Raw genomic sequence first — 23893 nt, forward strand, 5'->3', positions numbered from 1 at the left:
TTAGGGTGGTAGTTGCATGGTACAACCATACAACCACGCTACACCATGGAATTGTAGATGGCTTTTCAGGAAACACAAGTCCGATTATAATTTACTTTAGCAATCTTTCTTTTCTTTCATTCTCACTTAATGTGACAAAGAGAATATAGGTACCTACATTTACCCTTACCTTACGGATCAGTCATGATCAGATAATTTTATTTGTAATTTTGACACGAGCATAGCACGAGGTAGGACATTCACAGACATACCTCTACAGTGACTAACTTTACACCGCATTTTAATTTTTTTTTCGGTCATCATAAGTGTCACTACTCCATAGTAGTCCAAGGTAAATGTGGATGAGGGGTGAAAGATAACAAATGAATGTGAGGATTTACTTTTTATTTTCAACTCCTGCCGTTCCGCTATAGGATCTATTTCAATATTCACCTAACTATAGGTATTCTATCAAATTGCATACAAAATGCTGGCATACATTTGTTCTTGACTGTTCTAAACGCTTGGCATCGCTCGCCCGAGCTGCGGCCCGGCCGTCCTCGGTGTGGACGGGCCCTTCTTCCTATACTTATATAGTCCATTTGTTTCTGTCCATGGCGCCGGTGCCACCCGCACCCGGCGGACGCAATCATAATACTTAGGTATACATGATACTCGAATATCTCAACATTCACTTCAAGTCACAAACAATGTGTCACAAGTCACAACGCAAGTATGTACGTCACCGTCTACGTCTCAACTATTTACAAATACAATAAATAGGAATAGAAAATAAATGCTTACAAAAATATAGTTAGAGCACGGGGCGTACTGTGGCTAGTTTAGTGTGTGCCGGGAGTCGCCGGCGTGACTAGAGGGTGTCACCGCTGCGGCGGCGCGTCGGGCGGGACAAGCCCCAGCTCCGTGAGCACCTGCGTGACGCGCGGCACCAGGCGGTCGGCCCAGCGCCACAGCGCGGCGTCGCGCACCGGCTCCGCGCGCAGCTCCTGGCAAGACTTGCTCAGCGCCGTCACGCAGTCGGCGCGGTAGTGCTGCAGGCGCGCCTGCTTAGTGTCCAGTGCGTACGACGAGCACGCGCCGCCCAGGCACGCCAGCGGGAAGTGGTTGTGCAGCGCCAGCACGCGCCCCGTCTCGTGGAACGCCTTCACGTACTGGCCGGGCTTGGTGAAGTTGCGCGTGCGGTACACGTGCTGCAGCATGTGCATGTAGCGCGGTGCGCCCGGCTCCCAGCCGTGCTGCAGCTGGTCCAGGTAGTACACGTTGGACGCGTGGAACGACGACCGCGGCGGCTTGCCGGCCGCCGGGGCGGCCAGCGGCATCACGCGCTTCAACAGCGAGCTCCAGTCGGGGTCCTGCAGCGGCACAATCACCTCGTCTATGTCCAGCAGCGCCAGCCAGCGATACTGGTACATGTGTCGGTACAGACAGTCGTTGTACGGCACCAGTTCCATCTGTCGCTTGTGCGTCGTCTTCTTCTTCAAATACATGTGCTGCAGGCCCGGCAGGTTGGGCTGCCCGCCCGGCAGCGTGATTGGCGTGCTCTCCACTATCCCCCGCGCGCGGTAGTACGCGAGAACCTTGCTGATGTTGGGGTGAACTTGAAGCTCGTAGAAGAACACCTTGTCGGCGCCGAGCAGCCGCACGAGCTCGATCCACTCGACGAGGCGCACGGACAGGTCCTCGTGCTGGAAGTCGAGCCCCTTGACGCAGACGGCGAACTCCTTCTGGGCGCGGTCGGGCGGCTCGTCGAAGTGCACGCGCAGGCAGTTGGTGGCACGGTCGCACGGCTTCTCCACCAGCGACACGGCGGCGGGCCGCAGCGCGCGCACGTCCGCCGGCAGCACGCAGGCTAGTAAGTACGGCTGTAGAACACCGTCGCGGTAGTTACCCCACTTGCTGTTCCACACGTACTTGTATTCGAGGACGCGCACAACTACAGGGTCGGGTCGTTCTTCGAACCAGAGCTGGCAGTGGGTAGGCAGCGTCGGTTTGATGCGGTCGTGCACGGCCAACAATCTCACGGCGGGCCCGATGCGCGAGGCGTTTCGAGCGTCAAGATAAGCGCCGTACAGATGGAACACGCCCTGACTCGAGCGCAACGTCTGCCAGTACGTGTTGTGGAACTCGAGATCGAACACGGAGGGGAACGGCGCGCAGTCTTTCGATTTGTAGAACTTGTTCTTGTCGTTGCGGTGCTTGTGCCAGTAGGTGAGCGGCAGCGAGGGCAGCTGGCGCTCGGCGTCGGCACGCAGCTGGTCCTCGGTGAGGTGCGCATCGGCGGCGGGCGTGGCGGAGGGCGCGGGCGTGGAGACGGCGGGGTCGGACTGCAGCAGCTGCCGCGCAGGCGCGTGGTGCGGCGCGGGCGTCGGAGTGCGCAGGCGCGGCAGCCACACCACGCACAGCGCGCCCCAGCACACCAGCAGCAGCAGCGCGCGCGCGCCGCGCCAGCCCGCCAGCCGCGTCGGGACCCCGCCCGCACACCGCATCACCTGGAACGCACAACATGATCACGTTAATATGGTTTTTACTTCGATAACTTTCGGGTAAATGTTTAGGTAAATTGTATTTATATTTAAGTTTGACCGTCCAACCATATCAGGCAGATTATTGAACATGTCTGTACATGAAAATGCTACGCCCCTGGGATGCGTGGTAGGCTAGCGTAATACGAAGAAGTCGAATGGAATGCTCTCAGTATGGATTGATCCGATGGATCGCAACATTGAAATGTTGAGAAGCATAACGAATTCTAACGACGGTATCGATTAGCATAAAATAATCCTTAGTAACTTATTCATGCAATGAACATTCGGTCACGGACGCTTACATCAACCTGCCTACGCAAATTACGAATACTTTGAGCGACGAGGTACCGAAAAATATTTCCAACCGCGCCCGACGAGTAGGGCCGGCACACCGGATCCGACGTCGTCATGTTTGTCGTTTATCACTAGCGGAAGACAGGCACCCTCAGGATCGAGGTCCGTGATAACTATCGCGGCAGCGCGATGGTTGAGGATCACGTTTCTTACAGGAGATACATGGCATCATGCATTACACTTTGGCCCTAATAATGTCACGCCATTGTCAAGTGTCAAGAGTTGAGAGAAAAAAGATTTTAGTAAACAGGTCATCCTTATTAAACGACTTTTTTTTAACAAAATAGAAAACGAAAATGTAAAGCCCCCTCCACACTCGTGCGCGAATTTGCGAAATCGGCTCCACTCTCGCGTTAGCGGCAGAGTTGGGCAAAAATTAACTTGAATAAGAATAAGAATAAAAACAGAAATTTTATTCTTATTCAAATCGATTTGAATTAGAATAATTCTTACACTAGTTATTTTAGAATAAAATTAAGGTGAATAAATCATGCGATAGAGATAGCGTTTCGTTGTCGTAGCGCAATCGATTGGCATGTTGGCTACGCACCCAAGGTGCCTATCCAAGATGACAATTTTTGTTTTTAATTTAATAACCAAATCATTAGGTAAATTTAGCTGTTCTGGGGTCCTAGCCAAGATGCCAATCGCTTGTGCTCCGACAACAAAGCACTTTCTGTCTCTATCACTCCTACATATTAGTGCGATAGTGACAGAAATAGCGTTTTGTTGTCGTGGCGCAAACGTTTGGCATGTTGGCTACACTCCCAATGTGCCTAGCCAAGATGCAAATTTTAGTTTTTAATTTAATAACCAAATTATTAGGTAAATTAAGCTGTTCTGGGGGCCTAGCCAACATGCCAATCGCTTGCGCTTCCAACGAAGCGCTTTCTGTTTCTATCACTCTTACATATTAGTGCGATAGAGAGACAGAAATAGCGTTTTGTTGTCGTGGTGCAAACGTTTGGCATGTTGGCTACGCTCCCAAGGTGCCTAGCCAAGATGCCAATTTTTTTTTATTTTAATAACCAAATCATCATGTAAATTTAGCTGTTCTGGGGGCCTAGCCAACATGCCAATCGCTTGCGCTCCAACAACGAAGCGCTTTCTGTCTCTATCACTCTTACATATTAGTGCGATAGAGAGACAGAGAGAGAGCTTCGTTGTCGGAGCGCAAACGATTGGCATAATGGCTAGGCCCCCAGAACAGCTAAATTGTACCCAAAATATTCGTTATTAAATTAAAAATAAAAATTGACATCTTGGCTAGCCACCTTGGGTGCATAGCCAACATGCCAATTGTTTGCGCTACGACAACTAAACGCTATCTTTGTCTCTCTATCGCACTAATTGACCGAAGCGAAGCGAAGGTCTACGTTTTGACTCGGGCATTTTGCTTTCGTATGTCCGGATGTTCTCCTCTACAGGTCGCAATTCTTAACCGATTCTCGTGAAATTTTGTGACCGAATTTTATGACTAAATAAAAATTTTTTGTCAATCCGGTTTTTGGAAATTTTTAAAAATGGCGGATTCGTGATACCTTGCGCCTAAACAAATAGTCGTATCGATATCATAAGACTTTTTTCTTTTTGAAACATGTTTACAGAGTTAATAGCAAAAAATGCAGAAAAAAATTATCGCTGGTTTAGGCGGTATTTAGATATTTAATTTTAACTAATTTTAATTTGAGAAGGAGTAGCTAAATTTCGTCAACCCATCTAAGAACTATTTGGCTCAGTTTGTAAACGTTCGCTTTTTCTGTTTGCACAGAGGGTCTGGGTTCGATCCCCAGTAATTGTATGCTGGGATATTATAACTTTTTGTATTTTTTTACACATAAATTTCGTATTGTTTTTCTTTAATTTACTATACATATTTAAAGCTCTTAGCACCATGTTATTTCAAGCTCTGCTCGCGAGGTCTACAGCTCACAGAGCCACTAGTATGTAAGAGTGATAGAGACAAGCGCTTCGTTGTCGGAGCGCAAATGATTGGCATCATGGCTAGGCCCTTAGACCAGCTAAATTGAACCTAATGATTTGGTTAGTAAATTAAAAATAATACGGTTACTGAAACTATGCGATATGCGACTGTAAATTTGTAAGATTTTATTCCATAAAATAGGTATAAATTAGGCAAGAGACTAACTACTTTTACATCTACCTAACTATACGTAATTAGTACCTATACCGTACCCGGACTACATTTTTATGCGTGGAATATTATTTCGAATAAAAATCATGATTATATTTATTTGATTAAGAATAAGTTATTCTCATTCAATTTTTTCTCATACGAATTATTCCCGACCAAAATTATTTGAATATTTTTGACGGGAATAAAATCGAGATGATTTTATTCCTACGAATTCTTATTCAAATAATGATTTTATTCTTGAATGCCCAACACTGGTTAGCGGCTTCGCGCCGCGATTCGCGCACGAGTGTGGAGGGAGCTTAACGAGTCCTGTCAGTTTCTAAATCGTCTAATGTGACGTGTGTCGTACGCGTTTATTTCACAAGCATTTCTCTTGAATGTATTTAACCAAAACACGGAGCTTGACGTGATAAGTGAGCTGAATGTAATCCGGCCAGTCGGTCGGTCAGTGAGCGGGATGAGATTATTGTTAATTATTGTGATTACCATGCGGCGGCTCCTGCCGGTAGGTACCTACTCGGTAGACATGTAAAACTGCTCGCCCGAGAAAGGCCGTGGTACGGCGTGAGAACTATATTATCTCTTCACACTACAAAAGGGACACCAGGGTTTATCGCGTGATGAAATACTAGTTAATGAACGCAAGCGTTACCTAGGTCTATAGGCAGCTGTTATATTTAAACCATCTTAATTTAACCGGCCCTGTTCGCCGCTGTTTTTGCCTTTAGTTTTTGCTTGCAACTCGCTTCTTGCTGCGCCCGCGGCGTTAACGGCGCGGCCCCCAGCGCAGGCGCCGAGAAGAATGCAACGGTAACTGATCACTGCCCACAGCGCTATCATATCGACACATTGACCGCTCGTCAATCTTATCACGGCGAGATAAGATCTATCTGTGGCCAGTTATGTGTTCACTTGCTTAAGTATATCGATATTGACCATTCCTCAATCTTATCACGGCGGCATAAGGTTGAGAAGTGGTGTTGCAGTTAGTGCGTGACGCGTTTCGCTGACGCAGGGTCAGTATTAATTAGATCATAGATCGGGTTAGTATAAGGCTTTCAAATAAACATATCAAGGTCACTCAGTGCACGGATAAATTCAAAATGTACCTAGACTAGAGGTACAATCATTGGTGCTCAAGATTATACTTCTTGTGGTACCCTAGTTAGGGTTCCGTACCCAAAGGGTAAAACGGAACCCTATTACTAAGACTTCGCTGTCCGTCCGTCCGTCCGTCTGTCCGTCCGTCCGTCCGTCTGTCACCAGGCTGTATCTCACGAACCGTGATAGCTAGACAGTTGAAATTTTCACAGATGATGTACTTCTATTGCCGCTATAACAACAAATACTAAAAACAGAATAAAATAAAGATTTAAGTGGAGCTCCCATACAACAAACGTGATTTTTGACCGAAGTTAAGCAACGTCGGGCGGGGTCAGTTCTTGGATGGGTGACCGTTTTTTTTTTTGCTGTTTTTTGCATTATGGTACGGAACCCTTCGTGCGCGAGTCCGACTCGCACTTGCCCGGTTTTTTATAGCTAAGTTTGCAATAGGAACTTGCACTTACTTACTCGTACAGGATATCATGTTGACATGAGAAAAGTATAAATAAATGGTACCGACATGGTACCGATGTATTTTACACCAAGTGTTTCTCTAAAGTTTCAATTTCAATAAGACAAAGTTATTAGGGTTCGATTCCCAGTGTGGCTACTAGGCTAGGCTACTTACACATTTATTCCTTGTGTGATGGTATAGTTGAAAATTTCAACTATAATTGTTTACTCAATATTTGCGTAAGACTCCTGTAAGTGTAGGCATATATTAAGCATACGCAGTACGTAGGCCTTGCTCAGTAGCCTTGACGTCAGAGTTATCCTGATGATCATCGCTCGGATCGGAAGCTCGATGGCACGTCGCAAGGCGTGCGTTGCATGCGCGTATATACTTGAAGCCCAGGTGCGCAATTGCGCATCTTAAACCACTATACTGATTGATACTACTGACGATAAAAGGCCCGCAAAACTGACGCGTTTCGCGGACAGAGGTACGAGAGCTACCGTAATGTCTTCTTTCTCATCCAAAATAACGTAGTTTTTACAGCTCTTTGCAGCTCACAATATTGGTGAATGGTGTCATAAGAAGGCTCAAAGTCACTTAAAGGGCAATGAAATGGAGAGAGCTGTGCTCTCTTAACGAAATTAAGCAAATTAAAAAGATTTTGTGATGATTTTACGGAAGATGGTGAGCTGCGAGCCATCATAATCATAATGCAGATAAATACAACAGATGTCTGCTAGAGCTAAGCTAGGTGGGAAGATTCTCGAGAGAAGTACCGAACGAAAGCAATGTGGGACGGTTCAGAAGCCCCAGAAAAAGTAGGCCTACCACCTGGTCAAAGATCTTAGAAAGCCGTTCACAACACTTATCGTTCTCGAGGCCTTTGGACGTCTTGCATCAGATGATGTTACCTTGATTGATATAACTTTTTCCTTGTTAATTCCTGTGTAAAGCGTTACGAGTCGTTAAATAGTTGCAATTGTCTCCGTGTCACACTCGCGAGCAACAATAGACGAGGAAACTAAGTTGCGTGGCAGTGACTGAGATCTTGAACTGATTGTCACAGCAAGGGCAACTTAGTAGAGGACGTGGAATCCAGTGTTTAATAAGATTTCCGTTTTAATTTAACTAGTCAGTCAGTCATGCATGCCTTGATTCTACAGAAAGACATTATCTGTTTGTATTTAAACCTGTTCTTTACTATGTTATTCACAATTTTGCTCATTACGAAACTCATTAGCCTTGAGGACCTAAGCAACTCAAGCAAGCCTAATGATGATGGCGTGCGATTTGGCAAACATATTGAAACAAAACAAAGGGGTCGTCTTGATTGAATCGATCATAAAGAGCCGGTATACGTGCATGTGTGCGCGGGAGCACTTGGGCCATGGATTAACCCACATGGGCTCCGATAAGTGAAGCGTTTATAAAGGCGCTCATTTACTTCCTGGAGAATACTACACCGTGAGCCGTAGGTCCACTCGATTGCATCCTACATTATTTTATAGGTAGGTACTATAAAGCAGTTATGTAGTCAGTACATTTACTGCCATCTTTCGACACAAATGATTAACACTTTTAGAACGCCATTTGACTTCAATGCTTATTTTTTTGTAGTTATTAAGTGAGTAAAAGGTGTAAACCTCCCCGAACCTGTTCTACCCGTCTGGTTGGCCAGTCGATATAGGGCTTTACAAGCTCCGTCTAAAACGCAGGTTGTCTATAGTCGGGCAGACGGAAGTCGCATTATGCATGTGCGCGCGCACCGCGCAGGGCCGGCTGGGCGCGGGTCGACGCCCGCGAACCTGTTCCACTCCACCCGTCGCGGCGGTCGGCCCTCCCGGCATCGGCAGAACTCGATAGGGCTCTCTGTTATTCTTATGATTACATTCAGCAACATTGCTTTCAATCTAAGGCGATGCCACAATAATGTCAACAAGGAAATTGTCAGTGACATGGTCCGCACCATCGTCAGGCAACTATGCTGCAGCAGCAACGCATTGTCATCCGAAAGTGACTATTATAATCCCAAGGCCGGTTACTTTCTTAGTCCAAAGTCGATTCTTTCTTTTCTACAATACCTACCTACGTATGTATGATTGAAGATTGATGCAACAAAGTTAAGCAGTCGGATCACTGTGTCCTAAAACGTGTGAAACCCATTAAATTTGAACTTGTTGGACACTCATCGCAACGTATTATATTATAATAGGACATGTATCTTATCTATTCGATACACACGAATATACATGTTGATTGGCATTGGAGACCCTGGCCATTTTGTCTTTCGTATTACGTATGACACCTATTTCTGTTTATAATGGATCCTAGGCCTGTTTGACTTCCGTGCAACACTCGCGGTGTCACGGCAAATGGCAATTATCACAGCACTGTTGCGCTTGCGCCCAACCAAACACATCGCGTTTCTATAAACATTACCCGCGTATCGGCATCGGCGCCCGCGCAGGTTACACAACGGAGATGTGCCAAAGGTCGCCTTTCTCCGCGTGGCGTGTGTCACCCCCACACATAGACATCTCGTGGTGTGTGTCACCAGTCACCATCATCACACGAACAGATGGCGTGAGCGAAAGAGGTCAGTTCAAAATGTCGTTACGCTAATAATCGTGATCAATCAATTTAATGCATGCGACCTATTATAAACAATTTTTTATTGTCTTTGATTCGTCCCGGTCTTTACTGGTGGGAGTTTAATACTATTGCCCGATTAGTGCTCATTACGTGGTGCTTTGATTCGACGGCGAAAGGGCCTTAGTCTGCCCATGGTCTACCCAATGCCTACTGAAATAGTAAAACCCCTCCAGATAGGAAATCGAGCCCAGTAGTGGGACATTTAAAGGAATGATCTTGTAATTTGTGTTGCTACATGAATTGGACAGTGTGCTGTATGAATCTGATAAATCATAACACCGAGGAAATAGCTGCTAGTTCCAGGCGAAAAATTTCGCAACCGTTTGTCGCATTGCACTTTTAATAGCAATTGTGGCTGTAGCTACAAGTACCTTAAAAGAGTTTGTGCGTATCAAATAACAAACTGACCCATTTGAAATGTGGGCTGCCAAAAAATAAAGCAATTTGTGTAACGAAAAATCATATCTCCGGAACGGACAAAAAGAAAGAGCAATGTCATAAATAATAGACCGTTTTCTTTGTGCTGATTTCTTGCCGAATAAAAATACTGGGTTTATTTATCGCATGATGATCAAGTTGCGGTGCATTTACGACATACAGATTGTCAGGCAATTTTAGGCTCTAGCAGTCAGTCTCAATAGTGTAGATTTCTCATCATCTTCTTAAAAACTGGGTCACTCAAGTCAGGTACAAGTAATTAGGTATTAAATAGCATACGCCCATTTTTGCCGGTGATCCTTGAACGGATCGGAATAATTACCTATGTCGGTAAATATTTTAACATGATTGAGTTTCACGGGAGTTTTCTAGTAAAAATTGCTCATTAAATTATGCAGCTAAAGGGAAGGATTATTCCTATAATGGTGCTCCGGTTGTTCGAATTACATCGGCGCGGCATCGCTTAGAAGCGGCAATTAACTGAATTAGAAACGGATTGGACTCACTCGAGATTCGTGGAACCGAACGTGGAAAGCAACGGCGTAGCCCATTTACATTCACTACACTTACTCAACTAAATAACCATGGGATCTGTAGATAAAGCCCGTCTAAGCTAACTCTGCACCGACTGTGACGTGACAAAGTGTGGAAGAGCTATTAAATAGTTCATCCTCAGCGTTTGTCCCGTGCTGTGACGGGGTCCGCTTTACTGCCTTTTTCCTTCCACTTAGCTCTATCCTGGACCTGGACATCGTCTTCAGCTATTTAATAATAAACGTTATATTTTCATAGACATTTGATGTTTTCTGTGACACTTCAATACTGTCATGTCACTGTAAAGTCTGTGCTCGGCTCGTTATTGCCAATTCTTTATCACATTAAAATGAATCGCATTTCTCTGAACTCAGCCATGGCGGATGCAGGGACAATGGACTCTGTTGGCTATTGATAGGTATGATATGTATGACGAGTACATACCTACTCATTGCATATTATATTATCGGTGTGCTTTTCGCAATTAACTTGACATACAAAGTTCGTGATGTGCTAATAACTTTTGGTTAAATTTCGTGTTAGCATAGCATGTCTTATTTTCAGTGACCAACATTTTTAAAGTAGTTTCAGGCTTTTGAACTCAGCCGACAGGTTAATGAACAGTGCACATAATTATATCAGTAAGTACCTACGAGGTTTCATTAAGAACCACAAAACTTTTATTGCTCAAGTCAGAAACTTGGAATTGTTTTTATTCAAGTCTGATAACGTTAATTAAAGGAAGCAGGCGATTTCCTGGCGAAAACAGTTGTTTAACCTGTCTTAGCATTGCCATTAAGTTCACCTGATAACGTATCTTTGCTCTGCGTAGTGCGTAGTCTATTACCTTGTGTATCTGCAGTATCTGAGCAAACATGAGCAGTGATATTTGTCGGAGTGACGTATTTTGGCGTAACAATAATTATAAATTATAACATCACGCGGCGGGAAACCACGTACGTTATCTACAAATATTTGCCGATATGTTATCTTGTGGAGATAAACGATGCCTACAATAAATGGAAACTGAGAAAGAATCTTCGACTGCCAATCTAGGTATGTGCTGATACCTATCAATGTCCGTATAAATATTGTAAGTAACATGTATGTAGTTGGTGGCGATAAATAAAACGGTAAACCCAAGATTACTTTACTATGAAGTCTAAACTAAACCCACATGAATACTAATTCGGGAAATCCTTTGATCTGTTGGCGTTTAAATTCACTACCAATTTGAAAACCACACGTTTTATCGTCATCAGGCAGGCCACCAAATTCGCATCATATCACATATATCTAATAATAATATGTTTCTGTAAGAAAATGTGTTTTTCTGTTTGCAGCATATAAGTACCGTATTATGTTGTCTCGCCAGATCGTGTCGGGGCGGCGGAGCGTGCGTGCGCGCGCATCCGGCTGCACACTCTGCTTTAATGACTGTTTTCATAACAAGAGAGCGTGTCGCCACCATCGCCACGCCACCACGCACCTTCCGAGACTGCGAGACAGTAGCCCTACACGTCAAACGATTTCTAGCCTCCCAGAGTGATATCCGCAAGGGATAAGATCTCTAAACTCTAAATATTATGAGGTCAGAGGAGCTGTAGGGGTGATCCATTTGCCCACCATCCTCCACGCTCAAACTTTGTGCTTGTATTGTAATTCTGTCAGTCATGCGTGGATACCGCAGATAACATTTAACTCAACTGAAACATCATAATTATAGATAATTCGCACTTTTACATTTGGACGTTGGGGGTCATCCATTAATTACATCACACGTTTAGGGGGGGGGGGGGGGAGGGGGTCAAGAAAATGTGACATGTTGTGACAAGGGGGAGAGGGGAGTCACAAACTTTGTGACGTTACTTTAACTTAATCAGTAACCAAAATTTTATTTTAATCATTTTATTTACTGTACAGTTCAAAAACAAGTTTTTGGAACGATAATCGTTTTTATTAGTTTAATTTTTTTTCATAATCAGTTTTGGGTTATAAAGTTACTAATATTTTGACAAAAAAATAATAATACTTAATTCGATTTGCCGATTTCGTTGAAAAAATGTGATTTCACACCAGAGGGGAGGGGTTTGCCAAATGTGACCAAGTGTGACAAGGAGGGGGGAGGGGTCAAAAAACCTTGAAATTCGTGTGACGTAATTAATGGATGACCCCTTGGAATTTGTCTTCAAAAATCCTAATATAAGAACAGCCGTCGAACTTGTTCCAGAACAGCCAGGCTAGTGTTGTTCCACCATGTTGCGCTATAATACGGTTAACAATTGAATGCGTTTTCCAACGGCTGTTATGCATGATGAGCTGGGACAGTACTTCTCGTGCTCACTGGAATTGGGATTTTAAATTCGAGTAGCCCAGGGAGCGGCGTGGGGCGTGGGTGTGACATTGTTTGGATCAGCTTCCCGTCGTTGCAACAGTTCGGGCGGTGCAGCGTGCCAACTGTGTCAGTGGGACGGTTTGCCAAGCCATGGCCCGCTGCCCGACGCGACGCATCCACGAGACGGGTAAACACGTTTGGGACAAGATAATTATAAACATATTCGAGACCGAATTTAAAGCAAGCTTTTGTGAGAAGGGATGGATGTTAATGCTGTTGCTGTCATATTTAACGTTTATCAGTTCGTTGATTGACAAAACACGATTACGATTAGGTACTTTAGGAGTGGGTGGTTTGTCTCATTAAAATCTGTAGGTAATATTGTTGTTCATATCATCACGATATTTTTCCTCCACAAAAACCAAAGTAAATTATCATGCATAAGTTCCGTGAGCCTTATTGGTTTTGACTGTTTTGAGCCTGAGTTTGAACTCATGACCTCCCGATGTGAAAGCCACTTCGCGCTTCACTCAGCTTGTTTTAAAATAGAGCAAAGCAACATTATTCGTGTAGTATTATGTCGTCACTGTGTCCTTTCTAACTCGCGTTGCATTTGCGGCGTGAAAGGATTGAGATAGCGTGTCTAATAATCATATAGCTATGGCGGTATATAACTATATACTTACCGTGATGTAAGTCTAAAGGGAAGTGTTTCTGTGTTGCATCGTATTGCCTGCGATGTTTGATCGTGAGATAGCTAAGCGTATAGAAACCTATTTGGTTTGGTAAAGGGCAAGCTTTCACTGCAAGCGTGTCTGGGCAAACCAAGAAACTGTATAATGTTGGAATTTACACACATCAACACCAACAACAGCTCTTGAGGAGCACAAATATTACCTTGAAGACATCGCGCATATGATTTCTCCCTTTTATTAGAGTGATGATGATGATACCTTGTTACGCCTCATCAGGGATAAGGCTTTCAGAATTACCTGGAAAGAAGAGAAGTAAAGAGTAAGTAAGAAGTTTAATGTAGTAAGCAATATGAATAAAAGTTGCTTTAAAGTTGGTTCAAGGAAATAAGGCTAAGTAATTTTTAAAAGAATGCAGTAAGTATTTTATGGGCGAATAACCTTCTTTCAAAAGTTTACTATAACATTAAATTACAGTTACATTCACTTTGTTTATAAGCGTCTTGGGGCAATTATTTTTAAGCACATTATGCTACCATTAATGCATTTCTATTTACGTCTCAATTAATTTGTAAGCATTCCGGTATTTAAATTTGATGCCCTGCCTAAATTGAGTGACACTTGGAAATCGCAGTAACCCCTTGCGCGTGTCGACGGTTAAATGACGAATTTAGGAACGTGACGTGACTCATCTAATGTATTGTTTAAACGTCATAACGACTACCCAATGGAGATTTCTAGAAGCGATTACCTGGTACCTGTCGGGTCTCATTTGTCTGAACAAATTTCTGCGATTGAAGGGGAGTTTGGTGGAAGAATTATTGTGTCTTGCCAGCTACATACCTATGCTATCTGCAATCTGTTTATGTTGTTCGAACGAGTAGTAAGTAAGTGTATCTAGCCGCAGTCTATACCTATGTCAACGACATAAGGGTAGGATAGGAAGTATGTATGAAGGCAGGATGAGTCATAAGAGGGACAGCATCCTGGAGCAGTGGAGTAACAAACGTATCCGGCAGTCCACAAGTATTAGACTTGGTGTAGTAGAGTAACCTTGACGCGCGGCTGCGCCCGCGGCTTCCGTCGCGTCACGCCGGTCATTACCGAGGCCTTACTACTATATGGTCTAAGAGCTAGCCACGGCAACAGGTATGCAATTTATAGAGCAACGAAATCCCTCTAGTTAGTATGCCATACTATCATTATTAATTAATCCGGGCGCCTGGCAGCTGTTTAGCGGTGGGTGTGGGAGTGGATGGGCAACAAAGTGGTTGTAAAATCAATTGAAGGTGTGCAATTTATAGAGCTCTGTGTTTGGTGTGATATAATAGCTAATTGTGTATTTAATTCAAATATAACAATGGCAGGCGTTTTATTTGGGGGAAAGTAGTGCCAGATGATGAAAATACACAATCACTTGTGCGCCTGCAGGAAGATCACGAGCAAATTTCACCTGACTCACAATTGCTTTACGCATAGTGTCGTATACGTCTTCTACTTTTTCCTAACACTTACCTAGGCGTAATTGAACAGAGTAGTACTGTTATTTATTCTGTGACAGAACACACACACATAAATTGCACACCTTCAATTGATTTTACAACCCCTTTGTTGCCCATCCACTCCCGCACCCACCGCTGAACAGCTGCCAGGCTCCCGAATTAATTAATAATGATAGTATGGCACACTAACTAGAGGGATTTCGTTGCTCTATATAAATTGCATACCTATTTCCGTGGCTAGCTCTCCGGCTATACCGAGCCTTCGACGCCGAAATACGCTGGAATTCTATTGAGTCATATAAACGGAATAGGTCCTGATTTGTCTTTCTTTGGGGGGTATTAAGATAAAATCTCGACCAGATTTGTTATTTATATGATGCCATTAAAATTTAATAATTTCTGATTTCAATGTTGTGATTTAATGGAAAAATATAGGTAACCCTTTAATAGTGTGTAAAGTTGTTCCACCATAGCCCACGTTGCTTACTTAGGCTTCATTGCTCTTTACTTTAGAGAAAAAGTTGTTTTGTTTTTCAGTCCATTTATCATATCATATCATATTATATTCCATCATTGGTATAATGACACGTATCATTATAAGTCATCATGGATATAGTTAAATTTAAAATCCACTTTAAATATTAATACATTTACCAACCTACGATACGAAAGATTCATTCCTGCCGATGTCGTTTGTACCGCGAACGTACCCATAACTAGAAGCATTAGTTTAATATGCATCATCATATACAGCCAACCTATTACGGACCTTAATGCAACGAGATTAGATCTATTAAAGGTCAGTGCGATTTTAATCCCGCGGAGATGCGCGCATAATGCGCTGCGAAAGGTCGCGGGCGAAAGGTTAAATAGAATAAATGCCAGAGAAATATATTCAAACATTATACCGTGTACCGATACTAACATCTTCCGCGATGTATAGTTGACATTTGTACACCACGGATATTCCTATGAGGAAGTCGACAAAATTGTGTATTGCCTAACTTATTGTACTTACCAGATATAAAACTCAACTGGTTCTACAAGTAAACAGGTTTCTCCTGTGCTAACATCAGCACTCTTAACTGAGCCTCGGAGGTAGCGTTATCATATGAAATAATGGAATACCTATCCTCCAGGACGGTCATTTCTCCCAAAATCCTCCATCAGGCAACTCGAATCTTTTATCTAGCTTCTAATGGTTGGTTGAGATTTCTAAAATACCTACCTATCCTGACACACCAAGTCCTCCCGCAATCCTGACAAACGACCAAACATCCAGACAATTCAGGGGAAATGCTGTTTAACGATTTGTTAATTTGTTACTTAATAGTGTGGGTGATATTTAGTACTGAATTTTGGAATACATATTTCCTAGTTAAACAATTGACTGAGCAGCAGGGAGAACGCTGCGACGGAGACTAGCCGAGAGGAGAGAAATTAACCAACAGCGTTGGTTGGAATCCACATCAAAAGGCAGCGTAAAACGGTGATGGGTAGACGTGGCTGAGTGTGGCACGAGTTTAGTTAGTAGCATCAAGTCGCTAAACGAGCTTTATTGAGAATAGCGTCTGGTTTGTTTCCACCTGTTTCATTTTCTTCTGACTGTGTTTCAGGATTCCAACAAAACTATCAAGTATAACAAATTGGAATCTAAATCTGCTAATAGGTAATTAATTGTTTATCAGCTGAACAGCGATGGTTCCGGCGCACGTGGCCTTGATTTTTTCACCTCTCATGTTCCGCGGCAATTATTAAACCGTAGTGATTACCACCGAGAGTAGGCAAGTAGAGCGAGCACTCGAGCGAGGAAAGCGACACACACTGACAACTGATAATTCGTTAAACTCATTGCAAAGCTCAAAGCAAGTATACTATAGAGTTGCCACATGCGTGCGCCCGTAAGGGACAGGCCCCTGTTTCACCGCTGTGACAATTGTCACTTGACAACGACAATTTGCCGCACATTGCTGGTGCAACCACTAAATATGTTTTGACGGTAGGTCCTTTCTTTTGACCTGGAAATGTATAGAAAACCAAATGGGGCATTAAAAAACCAGAAATTTCAATTTCAACCATAATAAGAAATAGCATTTGTTGTTAGTTATTTCGAGAATAAACAAACCGCAATAAACAATGTCCAGAAAACCCAGCCCCGAATGAAGCCGGGTAAAACCGTAACTAACACCGGAAGTCGTTATTTTGCGGATATTGATAGTCAAATTTTGATTAGAGGTTATAATAAGGAAAATTATGCTAATTTTATTAATAAAAAGATTTGATTTGTTCCCTAGCTGTATTTGCGAATACTTCTTAATATCATTGTCGGCAAAATACCACGACAACTGAATTGAAGGTTCCGCAAATAAATCACATCCCGCTTTATTCGCATCAGCCAATGGAAAGGTCAACACAGGGAAAGGACAACATAGCTTAGACAGTCATAGCAAAACGTACGAGCACTTAATTTTTATATTAAGTAGTACTTAGTATTCTGCCAGTGGTCATCCTTGACGCGTGAGCACCGAGCCACGTCGCTCAAGACGCGTGAGCACCGAGCCACGTCGCTCAAGGCTGCAGGAGCGTTGTTACAGTCATATAATTACGATGATACTTGTTTTTCCGAACCGAAGCTATTAGATGTTTACGGGAACAAAAAGTACAATTGGCCAATTACCACACGCTCAGAGAGTATCATTTGAATGTTCGGTTCGGACCGAGCGAGGCATTAAATCAAATTAAGTTTGCTGCCGCTCATGTAAACTGCCGGCATAGATATATACTCGTAATACACCTCAGTGAGTAAAGTGACCGTTTTTATTATGCTTATTGAATTAAATAAAAAAAAAACATATAATTTCATTCGACAATCTGGCTTCAGAACTGTCCCCGGCGGAAGAAGATTAGGTAGTTTCCTATCTTCTTCCGCGTATCTTTTTGCGTTACAAAACTCACTATCTAATCTACCTATCTTCGTTGTTTTACTACATATACTTATGAACGAAAAATCCGTAAGTACACTTTAATTACATTATTGAACCGTGTCGTGGCGCCTGATGCCGAAGTGAAGGAAAGGCCCTAACAAGGGAAAAAATCTGTTACGGTTGGTAAAATTGCTGTAGTGTTGTTCTGTTGACAACTCGGTTGGTTATATCCTCTAAGGTTGACAATGTAAATGTAATCGGGCATTATTTTGCGGAAGTCCATATCAATTAAATCATAAATATTACTTTGCTAATCTACAAAATGATAAAGTGCTATGCTATAAGTCAATAATGCTTGCGTAATTGTTGTAAGCAATTTATGTTTCCCACCGCGAAAATAAATATAACAAGTACCAAAAGTACCTACAAATTCCTTATGTATTTTTCGCATTGATTGACTAGCACGTTTTTATTTTTTATTTTTCAGGTTAGCAGAATAGGTAATATTTTCCTTATAATTTCTATTTACAATTTAATAACTACATTTCCAGCTATTTAACAAGATTTAAATGAATTTTGCAATGTCTATCTATCTAACAAGGCAATTAAGAATTGGCTCGACTAGAAACAAATTTAGAATCATACTGAAATGCGAAAGATAATAATAATGTACCATAGATGTACAGGGTATGTAATAGGTATGTGTTTGTACACCCACACCACAGCGGCCACAGCATATTGATTGTGTAAGTTTTACAGTCACACTGTCAAATGCACATTGTATCTTTTAACATACCACATACCACAATGTTTAGATATAAATGTCCCGTGACACCCTGGTGGATATAATACCGGCCATTACAGCTAAATCATATGAATTAGTATAACTCATAATTTATACATGTAAGCAGATTCTCTAGTTGGTGTTGTGATGCTGCAGCGGCCGTGGGACCGGCGCGCGCGCAGTCGAGGCGGCTTCACTGAACTTTACATTTCTATTGGAAAGCGGACGCTCATCGGCAAACACATATCTATCTATGATATATCTTATACTACCTTTAAACGAGCAATTCTTATACATATATTTATTTATATATTTCGGGGACCTCGGAAACGGCTCTAACGATTTTGTTGAAATTTAATTGCTATTTGGGGGTTTCCGGGGGCGAAAAATCGATCTAGCTAGGTCTGAAAACGCGCATTTTTGAGGTTTTAGGCTATGATATTTTATATGGTTTTAGGTATATGTCTTCCGAGCAACGCTCGGTCTCCCAGATATTATATAGTTATGGCACTCACCGTAAAATTGTGAACACTCGTCAGTTTATAATCTCGCTATTTAAATTATAAACTGACTGTAGGTTGATTACAAAATAACCTAACCTACGCTACGTTAGATTGTAACCTTACGGGGCACAATATTACGGTGTCATATACATTATGCAAGTAAACAAGTGTGATACGAATATGTTTCTGTAAAGTCCATAGATTTAGATTTAGATATTTATTCTCATAATATTAAATTACATCATAAATTATGCTAGACTAATCTACATGAATTTATATTATGATCGTCATTCAATATTTACATAATATTATTTAATAGATACAAATTAAAAAATGTCTTGCAATAATTAATCTTATGTCAACAATTTATCCATTCATGTCAAAACAAAATACGGGAATAACTAAGTACGAGTATCTCTTAATGATGATCGTCATGTTCTAAATAAAATACTAGGTACATATTACAATATACATAAATCAATAACTGAGAACATGTCAAATTTATACGATTCAATTTACAATTTAAAATGTCAAGGTCATATACTCATTAACAGAATAAAGTGGATTATCCAATAAAAGGACTCTCAGTTGACGTTCAAATGTTTTGTCAGATGGTTCCGTACGTAATTCAGCGGGTAGACGCTCGTACTCGTAGTATGTCGGGCCGATTACTCGCGGGTTTTTGCATGAAAGTGCCATGCGTCGCGGCACTGTTCTGAGTCTCCCCGTGGATCTGATTATTTTGCCCGTGACCTCAACACGTTTAAACAGTGGCAAGTTTTTTTCTAACGAACATCAATACTTCGAATATGTAAATATACACTTACCTATTAAAGTTATGTATGATTATGATGATTAGCCAAATCATACTAGAGAATTGTACGATTAGATTAACTACCTAATTAATTTGATTTACACGCATTTCCGAGTATGTATTTATCGCTTCACGGCTACTGTACATAATTGCTAACATTAGGTAAGCTGCTTTTATCGGGAGAAGTTAAGAGGCAAGGGGACGACCCGACCGCTTCTCCATCTCCATACAAGAGTAATCTGCATTTTCCTCTCTGGATATTGATATGACTCTCTGGATAATTTAAGTCTAAAAAATGTTTACTAATACATACGCAATTAATAAATGACATTGCCATCGACAACTATTTTTAATTTTTCTGAAATTTTCAAAAATATTAAGGGTCTATTTCCCAATGTCCAAATAAAGTCCCGAATAAGCTACTTAGCACTAATCTGACAAATAAAGTCATCGTTGGCGCTGGTTGTACGCTTAACTGGTTGATAAAGTGCTAAGTTTTGCAGGAAGTTTTATCTGGCAGTTAATAAAATTTATTTTTTAATTAGTTATCCAATACTTTACTCAGACTTTAAACAGAACCTAATAAGTCTGCAAATTTTACGTGATACTTATTAAAAATTTCAAATATAACATGTAGAATACTTCATTATAACAACTTCACACAAATAAAATATTTTAGCTCAGATTTGTACCAATAACCAAGGTTATTTCCAGTAGAATGCTCAATTAAACTGCAAAAACCCATCCTGTTTCGCACTCGCTTAGATAGGTAGTCCTTATCCCTAGGTAATACAGGTGCTCTTGCGCCGGTGGGGGGGGGGGGGGAGGGGGAAGGGAGGGGAAACGGGTAGAACAGGAATAACCACAAGTGCATCCTGTCCTCGCCCTCCCCTCCCGCGCGTCGGGCCCCGAAAGTCCCCTCGCAGATGAGCCGATGAAAGCGATTTGCGAGCGTTTCAACCGTTTACAATGTTTGTGCTAAACTTCGTGATTACAGTTTACATTAGCTAGCAGCTTGCTGAATGAACTCTGACTTATGTGCAGTTGTGTAGGTACTTATCTTATGCAGAATTTGATAGCCATTTGCAAGTCACGATTTAATTTGTAATGCCACTATCATATGAAAGGCTTTGTTATTATTTGACGTTATCCACGTCTGATAGTTTGTTTAAATACCAATACATTAAAATTTTACGGGTTTATTCTGATTTAAACTTTCACGATTTATACACATTCGGAACGTGGCCAACGTGGGAGGTAAATTTTAAAACTTATGAAAGTTAATATGTATTAGGTAATAACTAATGAATATTTGGGATTAAAGTAATCCTAGCAAACGATAAAGGTACTTATTACCTACTTACTCTCAGTCACTCAAGAAAGACCCACATTTATTGTAAATATTATCTCTTTGTGTACTTACTTGTTTTGTGCAATGAAGTGTTTTATGACGAGGTGTAGGTACTACCATTTGAAACGGGTCACTTAGCATGGAAATTGCCATATAATGTGAAATAATCGTTGAATTGAGACGACAACGATCACGTTCACGTTCATTATAGTCGTCGTAGGTAGTAGCCACTCGCCCAACAACGTACGTGCCAAAGTATACTCAGAGGAATGGCGCGTAATTAACTATTTACTTCATAATACGAGCAGTGGCGAGTCTACGAACTATTATATACTGCCCCACCAGGCCAGGCCAGGCCAGGCCAGCCATAACACCCGTAACACCCATTAGGAAACGCATTCGATCGTTTACACTCCGTCTAAGCTAACTTTGCACCGATTTGAACAAAACAAACTGAGGAGTTTCATTATAAGTCTTAATTCATAGAAATTTGTCATTAATTATGAATAGAATAGAAATAGGATATGCCAAATCCTACATCCGACCCATCGATGTAAGGACGTTCTACCAATTGAAATTAGTTTTAAGATTTTATAATTTTCTCTGTGCCTACATTATTCTAGGTACCTACCTATGTTAACAACGGTCGATCGCTCGGTACCTAAAGTGTTTTAAATTTAAATTGCCAATTGCCATGTCTAACTAGGAAGGAAAAACATTTTACAATGTTATAATTATAAAATTGTTAAGGTTGGAAAATACAGTTGGAAACCCATTTAACCACAAGTAGGTACCTGAATTCAGTGGAGTTGTAAACCTATTACGTTCTACCAAAGACAATAAAATAATTCTCTTTGGTTCTACTTATTGCTTTTTGATTTAATCGTACCATAGCGACACATTAAATTACGGTAATTAAGAACCTTTTAAGAGGTGTTGAAAATGCGTGCAATATTAGTGAGAGTGCTTTTACAAGAATGGATGATTATGGCTACTAATTAAAATAACATTACTGCTTTGCTAATCCGCGTTATTATAACGTGCTAGTCAATCAGTACTAATCCGTTATACGCTTACTTGTGTATACAATTAATGTTAAGTACATGCAATTAATGTTTTCGGGAGGGTTTACCGCGGCAATATAGCAAACCACAACAAAAAGTGCAAAACTCAACACGCGTTTCACCCCTCCCCCCTCTACGAGCTATCATCAGTATCATCAGGAGATGCTGGGAATGTTGACGGTCTGGCGTTCATTCATATGGATATCCGCAAAGTACGCCTGATTTTATTAATTAAACATGAAGCTGGTTAAAGTAAGATTCCAAGTATCATAGCAGGAGCGTGCACGACAAAGCGGATGTAATACATATTATATGTAGGCAAACCTTGGCTATTCGGTGATACGTAGTTATTCGGTGATAGTCGGTTTATTGTCTTTTAGCAGAGTTGCCCGGTAATTCTATTGCTTAAAACAATGTTTAAGAGATACCATGGATCTGACTAATGTGGTGTAATATGGTTTCAAGAAATATAATTACCAGGTAACGCGGCTACAAGACATTAAAACTGTTATCACCGGATAACTACGTATCACCGAATAGCCAAGGTTTGCCCTACTTACTACGAACTCGTCACTTGTACATTAGAAAATAATGAGCCAATAGTGATTAACGTCGCTACCGGTTACCGGCGCACGCGCACGTGCTGTGCTGCGTAGCTTTCGCTACATGAGGGCATTCCAACCGCTACAGACTATGGGCCCGATTCGGATTTTGAAATAGACATCTATTAGACATCTTTTAGACATCACCAAGATACGATAACGATATGTTTAAGATCTAACCTGTCAAATTTGACATTTGCGCGATTCTGGAGATACTGTTGAACGATTTCCACAGGATATGACTTAGAGATCCAATTCACATCTAATAGATATCTTACTCTATCTAACGTAAAAGATTTAAGCTAGTTATTAATTTCGTTTAGTAGTACCACTGTATATATATTGTATGTAAATAAATGTTTTTTAAAAGCTAAAAAAAAAAAAAAAAAAAAAAAAAAAAAAAAAAAAAAAAAAAACGTAAAAGTGACATTGGTTGCCCGAATTGCGCTGCAAAAGAGAACTAGTTGATATCTAAACTATAACGTATCTAGAATAGATCTAGTACGTGTCGTCTCTTGTGAATATCTTGAAGTTCGAATACGGCAGTAAGACATAATGCTATCTCCTTTACACTTTTTAAGCCTAAACAAGAGTGCAGAAGATATTTTGACAGTTTTCTTTTTACGGCTACAGTCTTCCTGCGTCTGCATTTAACCCTTAACCTGCTAACACAGTGAATCCTTGAATATTTATTTATCAAAGGCCTGAATCAAGCTGGCGTTTCGCTTGCCTTCGTAGGCTATGGATTATGGATGCTTGCTTACCATAGGGCAGGCCGTATGTTCTTTTCTCACCGTCATGGTTATTGAGGTTACGGTACGGTGGCTTGCCTAAGATTTCGTTTTTTGTGTGTAGCGCAACAAATATACTAATGTCTATTATTGAATACTAACCAATCTAACCACTGCTAGTGACTTCGTCCACGTAAGTTTCGTAAACTGCCTCTCCTTTCCCCTTAATACTCCTACTTACTTAATACTCGTACTTCAACACTACTTAGTGAACAACTACGGGGATTGAAAGTATTAAAACTGACCAATCAATCCAATGCTTGGATACCATACCGGGTTACACACCTTAGCATATTCCACCCAAATCTC

At 41.5% G+C, this 23893-nt stretch overlaps 1 protein-coding gene across 2 annotated transcripts in view; it reads right to left on the reverse strand.

Moving 5' to 3' along the window:
* Positions 1–367: 367 nt before the first annotated feature.
* Positions 368–23893, reverse strand: part of LOC134799878 (uncharacterized) — a 37853-nt gene continuing 14327 nt past the window's right edge. Inside the window, exons 1-2 of one of the 2 annotated variants that reach the window (XM_063772297.1) lie at positions 2874–3043; positions 368–2489 (exon numbers count right to left, since the gene is read on the reverse strand). In XM_063772297.1, the coding sequence (XP_063628367.1) occupies positions 861–2486 (1626 nt within the window). In that variant the 5' untranslated portion in view covers positions 2487–2489; positions 2874–3043 and the 3' untranslated portion in view covers positions 368–860. Of the gene's footprint in view, positions 2490–2873; positions 3044–23893 lie in introns of those variants that run through there. The other variant, XM_063772296.1, reaches the window with a different exon arrangement.

Source organism: Cydia splendana, chromosome 19 (assembly GCF_910591565.1).
Source record: "Cydia splendana chromosome 19, ilCydSple1.2, whole genome shotgun sequence".
In the NCBI taxonomy this organism is placed as follows: domain Eukaryota; kingdom Metazoa; phylum Arthropoda; class Insecta; order Lepidoptera; family Tortricidae; genus Cydia; species Cydia splendana.